Below are 16,947 nucleotides of genomic sequence, written 5' to 3'. Positions count from 1 at the left end.
ACCTTGAGATCTCCTCCACTGGGAAAAGACATTTGGTGTAGCTCTATTGCCTATGTTCTATATCCACGCTGTACATTAACAGGAACCTGTTGAGATAACGAAAAGGAGAAAAAAGTTGTGAAAATTTGCCATAAATCTGGAAAGGAAACCGGGAGAGGGTAATGGAAATTGGGAGAGTTGGCAAACACAGTCTTCATGGATATGTCACGTAGCTTTTACAAAACTGTTCTGGTGTGTTTTGAATAGGATCGTAACGGTATACCGGTATCAAGGTATACCATGGTATGAAAGTAGACAGTTATCATACCGTGTACATTATTTGCAGTATTGTGAGTGTGTGAGTTAGTTAGTTAGTTATAGTTATAGTGCTGATGGCATGTAAACTAACATGCTTTAGACAAATAACATATTGTAGTTGCATGCTTTTTCCAAATCAGGTTTATAATTCTGTTAATTATTATAATTAAATTTCCCTTCGGGGATCAATAAAGTCAATCTATCTATCTATCTATCTATCTATCTATCTATCTATCTATCTATCTATCTCTGTTATCATTACTTTAAGGGTCATTGCTGATGATAATACTACTACTACTAATAATAGTGTATATATACCTTGTGTATATATACCTTTATACTGTGATATTTTATCGCACCGTGAAAACCCTAGGTTTAAATTATGATGTGTAAAAAGGTGTAAAGGGGGACATGTTGCTGTTTGTTTATTTGTATGTGTAGATTTCTTCTCTCAAGACTGAATAACTAATTCTAATTCATTGCAAGGTTTAGTATAATGTCATCATTAATTAAGCATCTTCATTACCTTGCTGTGGCCTTTCAAAAACATTTCTGTACATTGCTAGTTCACAATGAACATACTATCATATATTCTGTGACAGTGCATGACACGAAGCTGCGGTGAAATATTCTATATTGATATTATTTGCATTACTGTTCTGTTGAGATCAAAATGATCAGTCAAGGACACAGATGGTCAGCCAGGGAGTATGGGGAGCGGTCCATCCAATTTCATACCTACTGCTGCCTACTCAGAGTGCATAACAATTCCGCTGAGCCGGCTCTATTTGACATTGTGAGTGTGTCACGTTCATGGGGATGGCTCCTTTTGGATCAGTCAGCCTGATGCAGCACTTGCAGACATCAGTGGAGCCTCACGTCCACCTGAAAAAAATATCTCATGCAAGCACTTTTGCTAACAGTGAAAATCCTTCCAACACTCGCCTCTCCTGTAGCTGTAAATGCAGATGTGACTGCTGCTGTCATTGGCCAATGTGTAGTCAAAATGGAAAAGTCTTACTAAACTGTCCTTACATAGCCTACATATAGCATTTAAATGTAATTCAAATGTCAGGCCAATATCCCTGCTGGGTCAGTTTTTCACCCCACAAGGTCAAAAATACACAATTTATGGGCTATTTATACTTCAATTTCCTTTGTTAATCATAAACGTCTTTGCACCACCAGATACAAGCAGTCAAGAAAAGTTTCTCCTGTCCCCTCTATCTATTGTAAAGTGCCACTATTTAATGAAACTCACTGCTAAAAATAAGAATGACAATGAAAAGCAAGTCTTTATCTGCTCCTAAAATTAAAGCTCCATTGACAGTTAATTAGAAAACATCTTGCCTCTGTGGTTTCTTGCTTTGGAAGATTTGTTTCTGTTCCTTAACATTGATTGAAATACCAGGGCAAAGGATCGGCTTAATTTTAAACTCTTGATAATACTTTATTAAAGTTCAGTTGAGTCAGCCTCACTTCATCACAGTCATTTCCAGGAAACTCACTATGCAGATTAATGGAATTCCTCACCCACAAAATGACCATTTGTATATCAATTACTCACCCCATGTTACCTTGAATTCTTGAAGAAACCTTTTTCTCGCAGGCCTCCACGGTGAACGGAGAATCAAAAAACGGAGAAAAGTCTTGATGAATTGAAGTAAATGGGGGCTGCGTTTAACGACAGCAAATCTATATCAAAACATGCGTTTACAAACTCTCACACAACTCACACAAGTCTTGTTTAGCAGTCGCATGCTCACTTCTTCCCCAAACACATGCATCTTTGCTAAAACCTTATATTTAAAGGAACAGTATATAGCATTTAGGGGGATCTATTGGATGACATTGAATATAATATTAATAAGTATGTTTTGTTGTATGTTAAACGCAGGCCCCATTTACTTCAATTTATTTTGATTCTCCATTCACCGTGCAGACACGAGAGAAACTGAAAGTTTTCTTCAAGAACTCAAGGCAACACGGGATGAGTAATTGATATTTAGTGGGTGAAGTATTACTTTAAGTATAATTATGCACTGCAGAACAATGCTGGAAACCTTGAACATTATTTATGAGAAAGACAAAGTGCACTTAAGTCTGTTAATCTTCAAGTATCCAGCAAACTTCAGGCAAAAAACATAAAATTCCACTTCTAATTAATTTGAATTACTGTGATTCTTCCTGTAAGGAAGGTGCATTGATTCCAAGGACAGAAAACAATTATTAAAACATAAAATGCCAGGAGCAAATCTACCTTAAGGGACAATTTCACTTTTTTTCCCAGCTCAGACTTAACATAAACCCTCATGATATTTGTTCTGAGATACTATTTATGCACAGATCATCATTTAAATATTAATGGTAACAACAGTTCTTATGATTTTGGAAGGCAAACAAGTATCAAGTCGACAAAACACATCTAATCATGTATTTACTTTATTAAAATGTATAGACCTTTATTCCGTATTCTCAGTTTTTCATTCAATTTCATTCAATTAGATATTACCTGGGATGTTGTCAAAAAAATAGCCATTAGTGTAAATGGATGTTTCACACCCCAAAAGCCGTTTTCAAAAGGGACCTTGTGGACAATCATCTCAGTGCATTAAGACTAATGAATGGACAACATGAAAAGTCTCTCTTCAGAGCTTATGAAGAACTGAACATATATGATGATAACCTCTAGAGCTACTATGGAAGAGTGCAGTCTTATTATTTATTTATGCATTTCTTTTTTTGTTCCTTTAATTATTTTCTACCCTCTTTTATTTTTATTATTATATTATTTTTTTTATAATTTAAGTTATCTTTCCTATCCAATCATGCCTTGTATGTTATAAGTATTGAGTTTAAATTACAATGCCTTATTGTTTGTAAATGAATTATCTTCAATAAAAATAAATAAATAAAAAAAAATAATAATAAGACTGCATTCTTCCATAGTAGCTCACCCCTAGAGCTACTATGGAAGAGTGCAGTCTTATTATTTATTTATGCATTTCTTTTTTGTTCCTTTAATTATTTTCTACCCCCTCTTTTATTTTTGTTATTATATTTTTTTGTATAATTTAAGTTATCTTTCCTATCCAATTGTGCCTTGTGTGTTAGAAGTATTGAGTTTAGATTACAATGCCTTAATGTTTTTAAATGAATTATCTTCAATAAAAAATAAATAAAAAATAAATAATAAATAAATAAATAAAACATAAATAAATAATAAATAATAAATAATAAATAATAAATAAATAAATAAATAAATAAATAAATAAATAAATAAATAAATAAATAAAAATCCTCTCATGTAATGTCTCATTTGAGCCAGAAACTAACCCGGAAGTCAGTCCTGACTTACGTTTCTACGTCATCACGCAAAGAGAGCTTACGCCAAACAACGCACGTTTTGGTGTTGGTGAGTGACAAAGCTCCACCAGATCGCTACTGAAGTTGCTCAAAGTGAAGTGTCTCAGTTCAGAAGGAGCTTTAGTCTTTGCACAGAAGAAGAAGCAAGGTGAGGGTATATATTTATTCTACACAGACGCTGAAACATGTGTTCGTTGTCATGACAACAGTGTTACAACTGGAGCTAACAGTTAGCTGTTGAGCTAACGTTAGCCTCTGCATGTCAGTACTCATCACCTCTGAGGAGCTTTTCTCTCACTAACCTGCTGGAAAGTAACACTTAAGTCGATCTTAAAATGTCTCTGCAGGTGGTGGGATGTGGATTTTAGTGAGGACACTATTCTCAAATACCTCTGTTGACTGCTTTCTGTACTTAGCTGCTAACAATGTGCTGCATCAGAGGCTGAACATCACAACTAGTTTGAATCATGAAGCATGTTGTCTTCATTTCCACGTGTTTTACAAAACAACTAAGGGAGTTTATGTGTAAAGGTAATGCATTTAATGTCTGAAAATGCACAATAGACTTATCTGAAGGATGCATCAGTCTTTTTAATATGATAGATAGATAGATATAGTAGATATAGTAGATAGATAGATATAGTAGATATAGTAGATAGATAGATATAGTAGATAGATAGATATGACTGGAGAGGTATTTCCTTTCCATTCATGCAGTAACGTTATTTGCAGAGTTAACTGTAGGTCGTTATACAACAAACCTACACCAATTAAATGTTATAACTAAAGAATAGTTTGATTACTTCCACAGTTACATAAAACACATGTCTGTGGTGTTAACTATATAGAACTGAAATGATAAGTCGATTTTTGATTAGTTGTTTTGACACTAAATTATTTAGCAACTGTCATTTTACAAGAAAAAAATAACAAACATTTGCTGTACCACCTTTTCAAATGTGTTGTTTTGATGCTTTACTTTATCATATATGATAGCAAACCAATGTGACAGTGACAGTTTTGAATTTTGGTTGCTACCAAGTTGTAATGGCAATATTTCACTATTTTCTGTCATTTTATAGCCTAAATTATTAATCAGATAAATTTAAGGCTGTCCTAAACACCATTGTTTGGGCTTCATGCTTCGGTGAGAAATATTCTAAGGTATTCTGAGCTTTGCAGTGCGGCACAGCACAAAATAAGTATATTTTGAGATATATACTCTGTCATTACATACACACAAAAACAAAAACCGAAGCATTCAAATACTGATTTTGGGGTCGATTACCATGGCAATGGTCGAAGCATTCGGGTCAGCCCTGGATAAATTATAAACAGTGAAAATAATTGGCAGAATTATCAATAATGAAAATACTCCTTAGCTGCAGCCCTACAAATAATCTTTGTGTAACCTTTTCTGTTTCTATTCCTTCCCCAGGATTAACAAAATGCCGTCTACTGAGCCCATCATCAGAACGAGACAGACAGAGAAAGAAGTCAATGGGATTTCGACACAGGTCGTCTGTACAGAGTTCAGCAATTACATACTCGTAGTTCTCACTCAGTACGGCAAAATGGGGACATTGATATCTGTCACACCTGACTCCAGATCTAATGATATCAGCAAACCGACGTTCACCACCAAAATACTGCTGGGCAAAGACGAGGTACGCTGGATGATTTGGCTCAGATTAATATTGTATCAGTGTGTTATAGACTTGTTCACAGGACATCAGACAGACTTGTTGCAACACAGGGTAACTCATTTCATGCTGTGAAAGGGCAGATAAGATTGGTTCTGAATTGCTGTGTTGGGAGGGGAGAAATGAGACGTGTGTGCAGGGATGGAGTTCAGTGGTCTGTTAAAGTTTGCACAAGGAAACCTATTTCAGCTCTGCATTAGCATGCAATTTTTAACGGGCGTATAGTACTAGACATGGATCATCAATAGAGAAATGAAGTATAATTATGTTTGCTTGTGGAATTGACAATACAGGGATTTTTTCACTCTACTTGCACTTTCTCGTAAAGTGTGTGGTTTTAGAGTCGGGTAGAGTTGCAGTGTTGAAGCACCGTAACACAGACTGAATGCGTGATTATGATTGAATACTGTTATGTAATTTTATTAAGCATTATGTCATCAGCCGAGTCTTCATCTCTGTTGTTGTCAGCTTTAATGGATTACACAGCAGCCAGATAACCTGCGACAACCACATCAGGGGTTTCATTAAAATATAATCACATTGTAAGTCATATTCTAAGACGTGCAAACGCTGCTCACTTTGGGAGAACTTCACAAAAAGTAGATTACTTTTCTCATGGTGTGTGTGGAATATAGCCCAATCAATAATGCTGCATGGCAGTAAAGGCAAGTTATAACTATTTACCTCATATGCGATGGCAGCAGCACAGAATGTGATTGGAAAAGTTTGTTTTTTTTTCTGGCCAACTTGTTCACAGTATGAAATGATTTGGAAAGTGAGCTGATATCTATCAAACCTCAGTGTGTGAAGATATGGAACAATTATTTGCTAAGATAAGATACCCTAGGTGAATGAGGTACTTTTTTTAACTAATAGATACTTCCCCCGTTGATTACTTAACATTAAGACAGTTATTTTTTGTATTGCAAGTTTTCTGTAATTTTATGTTTAAATATGTGAATGAGGCATTATCTTATTAAATATGTGCTAATTTGCATAACTTTCCAGAACAGAAATCTGAACATTGGATAAAGCCAGGTTCAAAATTCTTGTTTCATTTTGCTGACATATTAGAGTCAAAGGTTTATAATTTTGGATATATTTTTAGGGATAAAATGTTCTATAAATCAGTCTATGAATGAGATATGAACAAACCCCTCAGTAAAAACCTGCAGAATATAGATAGGAATGAAACTGGAAAGTTTAGTGTATTTAAGTGATACTGAAGTGGAGATTTCTGGCTCAGAGTGAGAAAAAAACTCATTTTGAGAAAACGGCTTTGAAAGATATCGATTTGTAAAAATCCACACATTTTCAAGACACTACATATGAATAAGGTAAAAAATGATGACTAATGGATATCACTGCGAAACCCCCCGTTGATTACTTGCATTAAGTTAATTATGTTTTTGTATTACAAGTTTTCTGAAATTATATGTTTAAATATGCAAATGATGCGTTATCTAATGCTAACTTTTGGTGAATTTAGGAGAAATCTACAGACGCAAATAGAAAAAGTAGTAAAATAAACACCTAAATGTGTATTTTGGATGTTTTCTTTCCACTAGTCTGAAAGAAGACATGTTATGGAAGCAAAATAGCTCAAAATTGACTGTTGTTTTCTTCACAGGCCTTTTCACTTACAAGTCATTCATAGTCATTAATTAATTTTCTTCTGACACAAACATGTTACATTGCCAGCATTTCTGTGTGTCATGATCTAAACGTCTGATTTGTTTCTCTCTTTTCAGCCACTGACACATGTTTGTGCCAAAAACCTGGCAACTTTTGTGTCGCAAGAAGCTGGCAACAGGCCCGTCTTACTGGGACTGGCACTCAAGGATTCCTCCATAGATTCAATAAGACACATGAAAGAGATCATCAAAAGTTGTCAAGTCTGGTAGGAAATCAACATAATGGACATGAAGCCTGGAGGCTTGCTGAAATACAGGCCTTCAGGATGCCCCCAATGTCACATTTTCCTTTTTGTTCTTTTATTTTTAAACTGAAAGGATTTTGCCATTTCCGAAATGCCAGTCTGTGATTTTAAAAAACCTTGAGACTTGTGCTGCAACAACATAAATGTATAAATCCAATTTCATTGACTCAGATCCTTTTGATTTTTTGAGCCATTGAAGAATGTTTTCTGTAAAATATAATTTAGAGTTTATTTGGTTGTTAACTTTCTGCAAGCCACTGTGCTCTAAAAAAACTGAAGAATGTCCATTGACTAATTAATAGTTTGCAAAATGATAACCAATAGCTCCGGTTTCATTCATTCATTACTGTATGAAATACGTGTTGACCTTACAGTTTTTGTTTGTTTTGAATTTGTTTGTTTGTTTATTTTTGTATTTTATAAAATAAAACCGGTCACTTCTAAAGCGTCTGTTTTTCTGTCTTTGAAACAAATGTAACTCAAGTATCACAAATATTCTCATCAAACTGGAAAATCGGGCTATGCATTTCCTCTCTAATCTGTTTGTTTATCAATTACTGCTGTGTCACACTGGTGAAAATGCAGTTAGACAGTCATTTAGAGTAATTTTCAACACATTTCAAAGCAATGCATTCTGTACTAGCAGTGTGTTACTGCAGCTCATGACATAATGCACTGAGCAATGAGCACTATTATTTCAGATACATCGGCTGTCATGAATATTGCTTTAGCATCCTCAGAATTGAATAAATGTCATAAATAAAATTAATTTGTAATATGTGGGAGTCATTTGGAATCATTTATGTGTGATTGGTTTTGATAAAGGCCTTAACTTTGTAAAGCTGATTTTATGTGTCACTTGTTTGTGTAACATCAAGCTATTAAAGCGTAGATATACAGTATAACCTGGATACATATGCCAATTATGAATCTTATATTCCATGTTTTACTGTGCTAGAGGTGTTCATTCAACTTTGATTTTTCTATTATTTCTGAGTTTGTGGTTGATTATATTGGATTAGCCCATATACAGTATGTAAATAAATGGCAATACAATTATTAGATATGCAATTTTTTAATGTTAGTCTTTAAAATAAGCTTCTTTGGCTAAAACATAACCTTTTTTTATTGACAAAATGATGATAAACAAGAACAATCAGGTAAACAATAGCAGCACATAGAGAACAGATTTAAGTGATACAATGCCACAATAATAACTATTTAACTTTATTTATATGGCACCTTTAAAAATAGAGTTTACAAAGCGCTTTGACAGTGAAAGCAAGCAGAATATTCAGGAAATGCAGGATACAAGGCAATATGACAATAAAAAGCCAAAAACAGTGAGGCCAAACACAGATTAAACAGTACAATAGTTAAAAAACAATAAAAAATAATGAATGAAAATAAAAAGACGATGACGTATAATAAACACATATAAAGAGCATACAATTAGACTTAAAGACAATTTAATTTTATATTTATATATATATATATATACATATATATATATATATATATATATATATATATATATATTAAAACTGTCCAATAGTTTGAAACAATAAAAGATATCAATTAAATAAATATAAATAAAAATATATATATCATTATATATATATATATATATATATATATATATATATATATAAATATATATATATATATATATATATATATATATATATTTATATATTTATATATATATATATAATCATTTGTATTTATTTTTATTAATACAAATGTGTGTGTATATATATAGATATATTATTTATTATTTATTTTTTTTTATTTATTTATTTATTTGTTGCAGGGGTTTCAGGAGAAAAATGTCACATCATTTTCCAAAAGCTCATGACCTTTTCTGTTTAGGCTGACTGAAAGGTAATCTTTCCATGACAAAGGCAACGTGATGACGACACACGTGTAGCTGCGGACACGTGACGCGTTCACCTGTGCCCAACCTGTTTATCTCTGCTGCTGCTCTGATGATACACCGCTCAAGGATACATTAAAATCCGCCTCGTTTACACTGAAACTTTGATTGTTTTTAACTGGATTCACAGAGTAAACGCTTCAGGCTATACCGCTTTATTATACCGGTTTTTATTTATATTTTATCAGCTACAGGTTTTGTGAGTTTTTACTTGCCGACGGTGGACTTCGACCTCGGTCAGGCACCTGCTTCAAACAAGGAAGTCCAGTCCGGTTGAACCCGTCGTTGATTCACAGTCGACGGGCTGTTTGTAAATGGCAGTAAATGAGGTCGGTTGTCTCTTCTGAAAGGTGGTTTTGTTCTCCATGTTGATCCTCTAACGTGGACAGTAACCTGCCATCTCACCTGGATAAAGCTGCTTCCTGGGACAAGGTGAGCTCTTTGTTGGGACTGTAGGACCACTTCCATACAGGGGAGGACTCATATGCTGCTTACTACCATTTGTACTCTTAAATGCCATTGGGACTATTTGTATTCTAAAACTTTTCAGCCTAAATACCTGTTTCATAATGATAAACAGAAAAAAAAACTTTACAATTTGAATCATGTTAAGATAAAATTAGATAATCCTTTTATTAGACATACAGGGGAGGAGATTTTACAAGGACTCATATGCTGCTTACTACCATTTGCTTTTTGTTTTTTTTATACTTTATTTTTTCCCTTTTTTCAAGGTTGTTTTCATATATGTAATTTACAGTTCGTAATTACAATAGTTTATAAACCAATTTTTAAGTAGATAAGCTTATAGACAAACTCATTAAGTACACTAGAGAAAACAACTTCAACATTCAAAATTGAAATAAAATTAAGAAAATAAATAATAATAATAATAAAAATGATAAAAAGAAAGAATAGAGTTAAACAAACAAAAAAACACACATGACAAAAAAAAACAATAATAATACAAAAATACGAGAGTAATAATAAATTAAATCAACAAATAAGTTAATAGAAAATAAAAATAAAATAAAATTAAGAAAATAAATAATAATAATAATGATAAAAAGAAAGAATAGAGTTAAAAAAGCAAAACAAACAAAAAAGCAAATATATAGTAATATATAATTTACATGGGCACACATGCATCCTCCTTAACGTCAGGTCACCTCCAACCATTACTACCATTTTTACTCTTAGATGCCATTGGAACTATTTGTATTCTAATAACTTTTCAGCCTAAAATACTTTATACCTGTTTCATAATGATAAACAGAAAAAAAATCACAATTTGAATCATGTTAAGATAAAATTAGATAATCCTTTTATTAGACATACAGGGGAGGAGATTTTACAAGGACTCATATGCTGCTTACTACCATTTGTTTTTTTTGTTTTTTTTATACTTTTATTTTTTCCCTTTTTTCAAGGTTGTTTTCATATATGTAATTTACAGTTCGTAATTACAATAGTTTATAAACCAATTTTTAAGTAGATAAGCTTATAGACAAACTCATTAAGTACACTAGAGAAAACAACTTCAACATTCAAAATTATAAAAAAAAAATTGAGAAAAGAAATAATAATAATAATAATAATAATGATAAAAAGAAAGAATAGAGTTAAACAAACAAAAAAACACATAACAAAAAACAAACAAACAATAATAATACAAAAATATGAGAGTAATAATAAATTAAATCAACAAATAAGTTAATAGAAAATAAAAATAAAATAAATAATAATAATAATAATAATAATAATAATAATAATAATGATAAAAAGAAAGAATAGAGTTAAAAAAACAAAACAAACAAAAAAGCAAATATATAGTAATATCATTTACATGGGCACACACATGCATCCAAGCATTACTACCATTTTTACTCTTAAATGCCATTGGAACTATTTGTATTCTAAAAACCTTTCAGCCTAAAATACTTTATACCTGTTTCATAATGATAAACAGAAAAAAAAATCACAATTTGAATCATGTTAAGATAAAATTAGATAATCCTTTATTAGTCCCACAGTGGGGACATTAGCAATATTATTATTGAATGTTGACACCACTTTTATACCTTTTTAAACAGAGGGTGTTTTTATTCAAATTGCATTTGGGCTCAACTTGACAGCATTTATTACCCATATTTCAAGTAATTTCAGAAAAAGAACAATAGCAAGACTGGCATAGTCCTAATAAACCCAGACAGTTAAACTTACCAGTTTAAAACAAGTGCTTTAACTTAAGAATAATGGACTTGTTGCTGTGTGTCACAATCAACAGAGTTTCCATTGGCACAAGCTAACGTGTGGAAGTAATGGGCACAATATACTTGTTTTATTGGTGCAAATGATCCTCATCTGTAGATATGCATATTTTAATGATACAGCACGATTGTATAATAAATAGCACATTATTTCTCTGACAGAGTGCCAATAGACCCCTTTTCTTTTTAATCACTGATTTAAACAACAGTAGGACAGTCTTTCACTTCCCTCTACAGTAGTATATTTTCTAATTAATTATCATTTTCTTAGTATAATAACAATAAAATCTAGGTTTTGTTTTGTTCACAGCAGGTGACATGAAATACTTGGACAATACTTTTATTTATTTATTTATTAAACACATGTTCTTTTTAACTTTTTATGTTCAGCCCTTGGAGTATGACTTGTGCTATATAAATAAAGTTTGATTGATTGATATTCAGTCAGACCCACAGGGGAGATGTTCTTACATTTTACCTGTAAACCTTACACTGACTTTGTGTGTTTTCCATGATGTTTCAGATGAACATTACTTTTCAAGACATGGACTCATCAGCTGAAAATACTTCCATTGTTCACCTGGCTGCACCGATTCTCCCAGACAAGTCACACATCTCCAATATGACCATTATTCAAACCAGCAACGGGACAATCATAGAAGACCAGATGTTTTTAAACACACTGGCTGCTCAGGCCCTCTCAGGGATATTTGTCTTTTCCGCCTTGCTCCTCACATGCCACCAGGTGAGTTTCACAAAAGTCCCAGACAAGAATATTTATAATGCTCGAAGAATATCAATGCGCCATATAACACTAGTGAGGAATAGCCTACAGCGTCGAAGCATTATGCACTGATGTAAATGTAATCACAGATGGTTGCCGAGTGACACATTGTACCTCCTTTGCCAGAGGATAGAAACACATTCTTGTATCCATAAAGCATCATTATCACCTTACAGCACAGTGTATTGACTCCAGTATCACACCGCTTATTTTCATACTCACACTTCGTCTTATCTCGTCAGTCATAAAGTATTCCGTGCAGGTATTGTTTCTTTCTTCTTTGTGCTTGCACTGCATTGTGGGAATGTTTTGCTTACTTTATAGTTGACAGTGACTATCAGATTAAAAATGGACGGAACTCCTTTAGCTGATTAAAGGACAATAAATGCACAGCAAGCTCTCTCTATGTGCATCAGGAAGAATAAATGACTCAACACAAGCCACCTTTAACCAGAATCCATTTCAACACGGCTCTAAATGAGTGTTTCCTCTAGTGTGGGCGAGTTACCCACTGTGCGCAGATGATAGCTTATCATTATGGTTTTATCATTTGTAGAGAATGCGGCAGGGTGCAGTGTATTATCAGCAGGGAAATCAATTGATATTGAGAAAACATTTACAGCGTTATAAAGGATGAGGGTGTTGTTTTCTTGTTCGCTGCGGTTTTAATGTCGTGCAGCAGTAATGGTTCCCAGTTTTAATCGATGATTGTGTAACCCCTGTATTGAATGTGCATCCATCCAACATCCTCAGGCTGGAAGTCATATGCCTTGATCATATTTATGTTGACACGCATAAAGTCATAACAAGGGCTGTCTTCGACCAAAGTCGACTAACACTCATATGATTTTGTCAACTAATCGATTAGGTAATTTCTCCACAATGAATCACATAAAAGCACCAATTTAAATCTTGTTTTTACCAGAGATGTGCTCATAAGTTTCTTATTAATAAGTCATTCAGCATCAAAAAAGAATAAAAAATGACTAATCGATAGGGCTGGGTGTCTGTACTTGATACCTTTTTAAGGTATCGACCGAAACAACCCAGTCGTATCAAAACTTCTCCAGTCAAACGATACGTGCAATTGATCCTTTTTTTTGCCCAGATCTAGAGTATGATTTGTTTTTCTCGCAGCCAATCACGGAAAGCATTCTTCGATTTATTGCGACATGTGATTGGCCCACTACCGCAGCAGCTACAACCCATACAGCCGGAATTGCATTGAGACAAAGAGTATAGAAAACTCTTGTGCTTTTTTGACAACAGCTGCTGCTGCCATTTTGGCTTATTATATTTACAATATTTTATTGTTCAACACAGGTAATTTCGGTAGAATATGACAATTCAATAGAAATAATTTTGTTTTATTTTGTACAACACTTTTTAGGTTGGATGTTTTACTGGGGCTCTGGTAGTCGCTTTCAGTCCAAAATGGCAGAAGCGTAGTTTTGCTGCTGGGTGGTGATGTTGTGATGGAACCAACAATTGACTTTCACTTCATGGCAATATACGTTCTTTAACGGAGATGTCTGAGCCGACGGCTAGCAGCTAACGGTGCTTACAGCGCTACCAGCGGTAACAAGTGCTGACAGAGCTAACACTTAACGTGGGGGGGGCGACATCGCGGTCCCGCAACTGGGGTTTGGGTGACGTCATTATCAGCGCTAACTGCTTTATGAGCGCTGTGCAGCGCGGTGGTGAGTAGCCAGCCAGTGGGACACACACACACAGCTTCCATTGACATGATGGGTATCGAATGAAGTACTCTATTGTTATCAGTATCACTTTAATGGTACTAGTATTGGTACTGGCATCATCATATTTTTAAACGATACCCAGCCCCACTAGTCGACGAAAGAAATCTTACTCAATACCAAAACCACCGATTAGTCGACTAAGAGGGGCAGCCCTAACTCTATCTGTTTTGTTTTTTTAATTAAGTAAAGTGTTGTTATTGTTTTGGCACCTTTCTAAGCTTTGTAGCATCCTCACAAAGCATCAGCATGTTGCACCCTGTGAGTATGAAGACAATCCTTGTTTAGGGATTTGTGACTCAATATCCAGCAAATTGGTTTCTATCGTTTTTAATATAGTACTTGTTTGGCCAAACACTTGCCACAAGACATTTTAATTGAACAAATAAATAGCAAGTGTACCGCGGGGAGAATGGAGCAGGTTTGCAACAGGCCTCCCTTCTGTCACACAGGGAGAATAAAATGATCTGCAGGACTGGTGTTGCAATGCTGGTGGTGTTTCTTCTGACTTGGCTCTAGAGTATTGCTATAGACTCCTAAAGCCACATTCTGAATACTAAACACAGAAAGACAGTGACCTTAGATCCTCTTTGCTGTAAAGTTGCCAATGCTTTTCGGGCTTGTAATCGGTGGAGTGTGGCTCATTTGTCTTTGTGGGCTTATTGGTCCCTTTGCAACTTGAAGCATTCGGGATTAAGAGCAACAAACTACACTTACCTTATATGCTGTATGGCTGCGTCATGTTTTGAACATGTCCTTCTCGTTTAGTCACAGTATGTACGATCACTTCTGTTTTTATATTTGTTTTTCAAAATGATGGTTCCTCTTCCTGTAACTCTGCTGTCAGGACAGACATTGCAGAAATAACTCGCAGGCCTTACTTTAGCTTGAAGTCATTATTCAGCATACAACTATGCATTACTGTCAGGTCAGCGCTATGGAGTCAGGAAGGACGTAGGCTTTTCTGGCTTTTCAGGCAAATGGAGGACATCAGTCTCCGGTCTGCTTCACTTCACATGTAGAGATGGCCAAATGCATCACACCCCCACCCTCTCAGTAATCAGGCTTTAATGTGCAGCCAGCCTCTAATGGGCATTTAATCAAGCTGAATGCGTCGAGCAGAGCGAGACTCTGTATGTTGTTTAGCTTGCAACTACAAATGGAGGTTTTTAGAATTAAAATGCTCTGACCCAGACCCACTGAGTACATTTTAAATTAAAGTAGGCAAAATCATTTCAGAAAAATATTATTCAGCAAGTGAGCCCAAGAATGAGTGAAACTACTAGAGGTGTTAATCTTTAGGTATCTCACAATTCGATTCAAAATCAATTCTTGATTAAGAACAATTCAAGTTGATAGTTCAGTACAGAGAGGTGCTAATTTCAGGATTTACTCCAGTTCATTGTGCGCTAATACAGGTGGTGTGTGTATAAGATTATGGATTTTTTATATTTGAAAAAGTTATTATATCAGCTGAGTGTAACACACAAGGGCAAACATAAGGCAAAAGGTACCATATATTTATGCTGAACTTACAAATAAAACCCTTTTTACTAAAACGTTTTTAGTATTTCTTAATTCTCAGTGACTTCAAGAATAACAAGTTCAATTATATAAAATTTTTTTAAAATACTGCCTGTTGCATAAATACAATTTTTATATCTCAGAAACTTACCAATTTCTAAAATAAATTGTATACAAAATAATTGGTATTTTTTTGTGTGATTTTTCAACAAATCACACAATACATGACACAACTTTGACTTGGTCAAATTGCTGTCCATCAGTAGCAATATGTATGTTCTTTTGTAGCAAAAGCATTTTTAAAATAGATTTTTGGAAGTTGTAAATCAATTCAGAATCCTAGAAAATAAGAATCTCGATTGTTGAATGAATCATTTTTTCCCCCAACTCTAGAAACTACTGTATACTGTAGCTGCAATGATTAGTCGATTAATCGATTAGTGGATTGACAGAAAATTCATCGGCCACAATTTTTCTTTCTTTTTAGTCATTTTTCAAGCAAAAATCTTCTGGTTGAAGCTTCTCAAATGTGATGATTTGCTGCATTTCTTTGTCATATCTGATTTTGGACTGTAGGTCAAATAAAACAAACAATTTGAATTACCTACAGTACAGCTCAAGCTGATGTCTTCATACTTCTTGTTTTACCCAGCCAACAGTCCAAAACCGAAAAATATTCCATGTACAATCACATAAGACAAAGCGGGAAATCATCACACTAAAAACATAACTTCCATGATCAATGGATCATCCGAATAGTTCATTTTCTGTCAATATAGTCATCAATTAATGGACTAATTTTTTCAGCAATGAGCTGATTGTCTGATGAGGTTACACATGGATATGGTAGTGTTGTGTTTGTTTTCTTTCCCTTTAGAGAGTTATTAGTCAGCAGCGATCTCAGTGTTATTACTTGGATTGCCCCCTCGTACTCCATTAGTTAACTAATGGGTCAGAAGCATCTTGGTCGACTGAGAAAAGTTTAGTTGGTTAATCTTTTTTTTTTTTTAAATGGTCTCTTTATGAAGAATGAGTCATTACTAGAAAACGATTGCCATCATAATAATATTCCCTAATATGCTTTGGTCTGTAATAAACCACGCTACATTTTAAGAGCTCTTTCTGCACGACTGCAGTCATCTGCAGAGGGACTAATAATACTGGAGAAACAATTTGACAGATTGTCCTATTAAATATGCTAATTGTTTAGTTGAAGAGATCCTATGAGTATTAGTCAGATACACATTCATTTATTTGAGGATAAATTAAATTTGCAATATTATAAAGTATTGATGTATTTCTACAACATATTATTTGTTGGATCCGAGACGCTGCCAGGTTATGGCAGTTTCCCCACAGCTTTATGTTGCA

At 34.1% G+C, this 16,947-nt stretch overlaps 2 protein-coding genes across 3 annotated transcripts in view; both read left to right on the top strand.

Annotated features, from left to right (window-relative positions):
- The first annotated feature begins 3,639 nt into the window (after positions 1–3,639).
- On the top strand, positions 3,640–8,083 carry psmg3 (proteasome (prosome, macropain) assembly chaperone 3). Of its 2 annotated transcripts, none has more exons than XM_037793517.1 (3): positions 3,640–3,811; positions 5,102–5,330; positions 7,118–8,083. In XM_037793517.1, exons 2-3 carry the CDS (start codon positions 5,112–5,114, stop codon positions 7,268–7,270), a joined length of 372 nt encoding a protein of 123 aa, XP_037649445.1. In that variant the 5' UTR covers positions 3,640–3,811; positions 5,102–5,111; the 3' UTR covers positions 7,271–8,083. The 2 variants fall into 2 exon arrangements, with proteins under 2 accessions (XP_037649445.1, XP_037649444.1); XM_037793516.1 differs by having other exon boundaries at positions 3,661–3,817.
- A 1,142-nt stretch (positions 8,084–9,225) lies between these two features.
- tmem184a (transmembrane protein 184a) overlaps positions 9,226–16,947 on the top strand; it is a 29,111-nt gene continuing 21,389 nt past the window's right edge. Inside the window, exons 1-2 of the mRNA XM_037792027.1 lie at positions 9,226–9,673; positions 12,035–12,256. Of these exons, the coding sequence (XP_037647955.1) occupies positions 12,035–12,256 (222 nt within the window). The 5' untranslated portion in view covers positions 9,226–9,673. The remainder of the gene's footprint in view (positions 9,674–12,034; positions 12,257–16,947) is intronic.

This window comes from Sebastes umbrosus, chromosome 14, assembly GCF_015220745.1.
Source record: "Sebastes umbrosus isolate fSebUmb1 chromosome 14, fSebUmb1.pri, whole genome shotgun sequence".
Lineage (NCBI taxonomy): Eukaryota > Metazoa > Chordata > Actinopteri > Perciformes > Sebastidae > Sebastes > Sebastes umbrosus.
This window is presented reverse-complemented; position numbering and strand designations above follow the sequence as displayed.

What these genes read in the sequence shown, in the direction of transcription:
- psmg3 (XM_037793517.1), top strand. Translation starts at nt 5,112, where the DNA reads ATGCCGTCTACTGAGCCCATCATCAGAACGAGACAGACAGAGAAAGAA. An exon ending in TACTGCTGGGCAAAGACGAG is followed by an intron (nt 5,331 to 7,117) that starts GTACGCTGGATG and finishes CTCTCTTTTCAG; the next exon opens with CCACTGACACATGTTTGTGC.